The sequence below is a fragment of the Miscanthus floridulus genome, chromosome 11 (genome assembly GCF_019320115.1).
Source record: "Miscanthus floridulus cultivar M001 chromosome 11, ASM1932011v1, whole genome shotgun sequence".
Classification (NCBI taxonomy): Eukaryota; Viridiplantae; Streptophyta; class Magnoliopsida; order Poales; family Poaceae; genus Miscanthus; species Miscanthus floridulus.
The window spans coordinates 42,090,779-42,096,306 of record NC_089590.1 but is presented as its reverse complement, the minus strand read 5'-3'; the positions used below and the strand labels follow the sequence as shown (position 1 = coordinate 42,096,306).

The following is a 5,528-nucleotide window of genomic DNA, read 5'->3' as shown; positions in this document are numbered from 1 at the left end:
GCTGTTATCGGGTAAGTCCGAGTGGAGGCCCGTACCCCGTTCGCTGGGGGTCGGCTAGCGGTCCGGAGACGCGCTCCAAGAGTACCGGAGGGTTTCTCTAGTGGGTGCCGAGGCCGTTCGCTGGGCCTCGGTGGCTCGGTGCCTCCCTACGGTGGGATCCCATTCGGAGACTTCCCTGCCGGTCTCGGACACGACACAGGGCATCCCAAGCGTCTCGCTTGCTTGGGCCTCGGCCTCGCATAGGCTCGCCCGTAGTCGCCCCTGACTCTGTTGTCCTGGGGCGGCTGTCGAAACCCCTGAGGGCCCAGCCTTCGAACCCCTGGACCGTAACGGGCTCGGTGCCTGGTTCCTTTGCCTGAAAGGAATCGGGTGGGGGTTACCTCTCTCCCTGCGGTTAGCAACGGCAGGCGCGCCTTTTGAGGCAGCTTTTTCGGGGAGGTGGAACGGCGCCTGCTGCTGCTGCGGTTGGGCGTGACTGTGGCGTCAGTCGACGGGACGTAACTGCACGCGCAATTAATGAGGAGGGAGTGGGCGGTAAGACCGGATCTAGGATAACCGCGCCGGATTTCCTGGGGGAAACTTCCCCGATTTCGTCGCCCGGTGGTTTCGATTCGTCCCTGCATAAAGTACGCAAACAGCCTCGCCCTCTCCCTCCTTACCTTTTCCGCGTTCGCTTTTGCTGCCTCCGTGCCGTCGCTGAGAGCATAGAGCGCCGGGGAAGAGAAGTGCGAGGGCGAGAGATCGAAAGAGAGAGGGAGAGAGATTACCGCCAGTAGCAGCGTCCTCCGCCGCGCAATGGCTGGTGGTCCCGTCATCCTCCCGGCGGATCCCTGGGAGCGGTCCGACGTCACCGAGGAGAAGCTGCAGTCGCTCGTGGAGGCCGGTCTTCTTCGCCCGATCACCGACCCCGACGAGCCGGAGTGGATTGCTCCGGGGGACGAGTCGGAGCCGAGGCCGCGCGACAGGTTACGTGGTGAGCTTCGTCGTCTTCCACGAGCGAGGCTTCAGGGTCGCCGGCGGATAGCTTCATGCGGGCACTCCCGCACTACTATGGCGTGGAGCTGCACAATTTCAGCCCCAACTCCATCGCGCAGGCGGCCATCTTCGTCGCCGTCTGCGAGGGGTATCTGGGGATCGCTCCCCACTGGGAGTTGTGGCTCCATTTGTTCCGAGCGACGTTCACCTCCAAGCCGGGGGGAACGAGGGGGGCTCGGAAGGCGCAGAGGGCCGGCGGCTGCACCCTCCACGTGCGCCAAGACCGGCAGTCCCTCTACATCCCGGCCCAGCTGTCAACGTCCAACCGTCGTTGGTATGACGGCTGGTTCTACCTCCGCAACGACGGCGGAGGACTTCCCCCTTATACCGGGCGGGTTGTAGAGAGTCAACCGGAGAAATGGGGGTACGGCGTCATCAAGGTCGACCAGCCTAGGCTGGAACCGCTCTTGAGGGCCTTGGGGAAGCTGCGTGACTGCGGCCTTTCGGCGGCCGTGGTCGTGGCGGCCTTTCACCGCCGGAGGGTGTTGCCGCTAATGGCCCGGCGGCGGCGGCTGTTCGAGATGACGCCGAGCGACCCGGTCGCCGGTATCAAGATGTCCGCCTTCGCCCTTACCGATGACGAGACCCTGCGTCGGGTGAGGGAGGCGGTAGACGGGAAGCCGAGGCTCGATGACTTGACGCCGTTCCCGATGCGCCCGTCGCGGGGGTATGTCTCGCTGGTAAGTTGGATGTTGTCGAGGCTTTCGCGTCCTTCTTGTTTTTCGCCTTTTTGGTCTGTTGTCTTACTTCGTCGTTCTCACAGGGGATAAGAGACGTGCGAGGCTCCCCGCCGCCCGTTCCTGAGGACGCCCGGCGGCGATCCGTGAACAGGGCGCGTGCCGAGGAGGAGAAGAAGAAGAAAGATGCCCAGGAGGCGAAGCGCACGAAGAAGATCCTCGCGCGCGAAAAGCTGGACGCCCGTCGCCGGCGCCAGAGGCTCGACGGTCTCCCTTTGGAGCCGTCTCCCTCGTCGTCGGTGTCGGATTCTTCGAGCGACGGCGGTGGGCGCGAGGTGGGGACGGCCTGCCTGGAACACCTCCCCGACATCAGGGAGATGGTTCCCGGGGCGCCGGCAAGGAGCCTGACGCCCCTAGGAGGAGGAGGAGGTGTCCCGGGGCCAGTGGTGGCCCGTCCCGGCGCCGAGGCCGGCACACCCGAGGCGCGGGTGTCGGAGGAGCGTGCCGTCGGCCCGATGGGTTCGACGGTGGAGGTTGAGCGGGTGACGGTGGGGGCGACCCCATTATCTCCGCGAAGGGTCGAGGAGGTGCCGGGGTCCGACGGGGACCAGCTGGCGCTGGTGGACACCGAGGCCGCGCTGCTGCCACCACCGCCGCCGTTGCAGAGGAGGCGGACGGTGTCGAAGCGGTTGCATCCCCGTTCGCGGTAAGCGTCTTTCCTGGCGGAGTCCGCTTCTTGTTTGCCCCTTGGTTGCATGCTGACCTTGGGAGTGTCTTTTCTTGCAGCCAGACGCTTCTGGTGGGAGACCCTCCCTTGGCGCCCCGTAAGGCGCTCAAGGTGAACGTTAGCTCTTCCGCCCATCAGGCAGCGGAGGCGCAGGCAGGCGTGCGACGCGGCGCGGCGTCGGGTGAGGCCGTTTCGGAGGAGGCGGCTGCCCAGGAACAGGGGGCCGAGGCGGCCGCGGAGCGAGTGGAGGAGGAGGCTGCCCAGGAACAGGGGGCCGAGGCGGCCGCGAAGGAGGCTGGGGCGTCTGCTATTGCCGAGGCCACTGAGGGCGAGGCCGGAGCCCCCAAGACCTCCGACGTCAGGGCGGTGGACGCCGAGGCCATCAAGGTAGAGATGGCGGAGGCCAGAGCCCTCGGGTCCGTCGAGACCGAGGCGATGGAGGTGGAGACGGGGCAAATTTTGGCGCCGCCCCTGGTTTCAGACAATCTCGTCTGATGATTCCTCCCGAGGGAAGGAGGCGGCGGACGCCGAGGCGGCCAGTGCCGTGGAGCAGCAAGTCCCAGATCCTGCCGAGGGGAGTTCGGCCCTTGTCCCGCTACGGCCCGAGCCCCGTGGGTGGAACTTCCCGCGTGTTTTCTGGCGGGACCAGGCTGATCCCGAGGGGGAGCCTGTGTTCGCCCTTGAGGACGTCGCCGAGGGGGGGCGTTGGGATACCCTCGAGGAGTATCGCCAATTGGCAGTGCGGTCGCTGCAGACAGCGATGACCATTATGGGTCAGGACTTGCCCGGTGTCACGCGGGTAAGTACTTTCCCCTCTCGTGCCGCGTTGTTTTCTCTCCGAGCCCGCTCGCAGTGTTTTGACGTGTGTTTTTTGTTTTGCCTCCTTAGGAGCTCGAGACCCGATCCCTTGGGAAATCGGTGTTCCTGCGAAATGAGAGGGATATCTGGGACCAGCTCCGGCGCCAGAAGGGCTTGCTTGCCGATGCCCAGGGACTATTGTCGGCGCGGAGTGCGGAAGTGGAGGACCTCCGCCTTCGTTGTGCCGACATTCAGGCGGAGTTGGCCATGGCTAAGGAGCAGTCCGCCCCTCTGGTGGCCAAGATCAAGGAACTGGAGGAGGAGCGAGACTCCTTCAGGCTTCGGGCCCAAGAAGCGACGGCCTCTGCGAAGGCTACAGCCGGGCAGCTGGGTGCGGAGCAGAGCGAGCATCAGGCGACAAAAGTCGCCCTGGCAGAGGCTACCAAGGCGGCCGAGGCCTCTCGGGTCGAGGTCTCAGCCTGGAAGGGCAAGGCCGAGGGTAAGTTCCGCTGAACCATGTTCCTCGTTCCATTTGCTCTTTTTGTCCTGGTTCGCGCTTGACTCCTGACCCCTTGTTGCGACGTAGATCTGGAGAAAGAGGCCTCCCAGGCGGCTGAGGCCTCCGTCGCGGCGCAAGCAGCGCTGGATGTCGAGGTCCGGGAGCACGAGGCGCTGCGCAGCGCTGTCCGGTCTGCCTGCGAGGCTCTGGACGTCGAGGAGGTCCAATCAGCTAGCTCCCTTGGGAGCCGCCTCATCGCGTTGAGCGGCCACGTCCGCGAGAGACTCCGAGGGGCGTTGCACACGGGTGTCAAGCGCGCCCTGGCCGTCGTCTCCTCGCACTACGCCATCAACCTCGAGGCTGTCAGCGACGGCTACGTGTTGCCAGAAGATGACGAGGAGGCTGATGCAGAGGTCGTGAGGCTGTTGGAGGCGGCCGAGGCACCTGGCACCGCGTTGGCCAAGCTGTTCGAAGAAGAGGTGGTCCCTCCCGCGCCAGCCGCCGATCCTTGAGCTTTGACCTGGGCCAAAAGGGGCCATGTAACCGGATCGAGTTAGTTGCCGAATCGTGACGTTTTTTGTGGCCGTCGAGGCCCTTAAAGTATTTGCGTATGTGTGCTTCTTAACCGTTTTCCATTCTATTTCTAAGTTCGTGCCCTCTGTCTCGATCGCGAAGAAATCCCTCGGAACCTAAGCCGTCCTTCGGCGAAGGGCGGTGAGGGAGCTGCCGTAGCCCAGAGGCGTAGGCCGTTCTCACGACCCGGCCGGCCCTTTGGCCTCCAGACAGGCTTTTGGTCTTTGGGTTTCTTGCGAAGGTCCCGTCGGAGCGCGAGAGAGTTTGGCGTGGAAATTTTCGGAAAAACGGTTGAGAAATGGTGTCCGGGACTTAGGGGGGTTCCCCCTTTTTAGCCCCCGAGGGAGGCTCGACTTTGCAGAGGCAGAGCCGAGTCTCCCTTATTGCGTTATAGTGACGTCGAGCCCCTATCGATAGACAACCTCTCTGCAAAGAACTTCCTCGGAACCTAAGCTGTCCTTTGGGCGAAACGGTGGTGAGGGAGCTGTCGTAGCCCAGAGGCATAGGCCGTTCTCACGACTCGGCCGGCCTTTTCGCCCTTGAGACGATCTTTCGGTCCTTGGGTTCTATACAGCCGATTTGTCTATAAGGGGGTTCCTCGAAAGATTATAACAACTAAAGAACGCTTCTTTATTTATTTCGAGAAACAATGTAAACAACGTTTGGAAATTTAAGGGTAGAAACGACGTAGCTGTTCTATGTTCCAAGCGTTGGTGAAGATTTCGCCCTTCTCGTTGGCTAACTTGTAGGTCCCGGGCTTCAGCACTTGAGCGACGATATACGGCCCCTCCCAGGGTGGGGTCAGCTTGTGGCGGCCCTTGTTGCTCTGCCTCAGTCTCAGCACTAGGTCGCCCACCTTCAGGTCCCGGCTTTGGACGCGCCGGGCTTGGTAGCGTCGTAGGGCTTGCTGATACCTGGCTGAGTGTAGTAGCGCGACGTCGCGGGCTTCCTCCAGTTGGTCGAGGGCGTCTTCGCGGGCAGTGCGGTTGCTTTGCTCGTTGTACGCCTGTAGCCTCGGGGAGCCGTATTCTAAGGTCAGTGGGGAGGATGGCCTCGGCTCCATAGACCAGGAAGAACGGTGTGAATCCCGTGGCTCGGCTCGGGGTATTTCTTAGGCTCCAGATGACTGACGGGAGTTCGGCAAGCCATTTCTTGCCAAACTTCTTCAACTGGTTGAATATTCTTGGCTTAAGGCCTTGTAGGATCATGCCGTTGGCAC

General features: G+C 63.0%; 2 protein-coding genes across 2 annotated transcripts; both read left to right on the top strand.

The window, feature by feature from the left end:
- The first annotated feature begins 1,021 nt into the window (after window positions 1–1,021).
- LOC136491831 (uncharacterized) lies at window positions 1,022–2,934 on the top strand. Its single transcript, XM_066488055.1, has 2 exons — window positions 1,022–2,418; window positions 2,499–2,934. Exons 1-2 carry the CDS (start codon window positions 2,090–2,092, stop codon window positions 2,932–2,934), a joined length of 765 nt encoding a protein of 254 aa, XP_066344152.1. The 5' UTR covers window positions 1,022–2,089.
- Window position 2,935: 1 nt separating this feature from the next.
- LOC136493568 (uncharacterized) lies at window positions 2,936–5,312 on the top strand. Its single transcript, XM_066489664.1, has 2 exons — window positions 2,936–3,736; window positions 3,824–5,312. The coding sequence occupies exons 1-2, from the start codon at window positions 3,505–3,507 to the stop codon at window positions 4,246–4,248; spliced, it is 657 nt and encodes a 218-aa protein (XP_066345761.1). The 5' UTR covers window positions 2,936–3,504; the 3' UTR covers window positions 4,249–5,312.
- The last annotated feature ends 216 nt before the right edge of the window (window positions 5,313–5,528 follow it).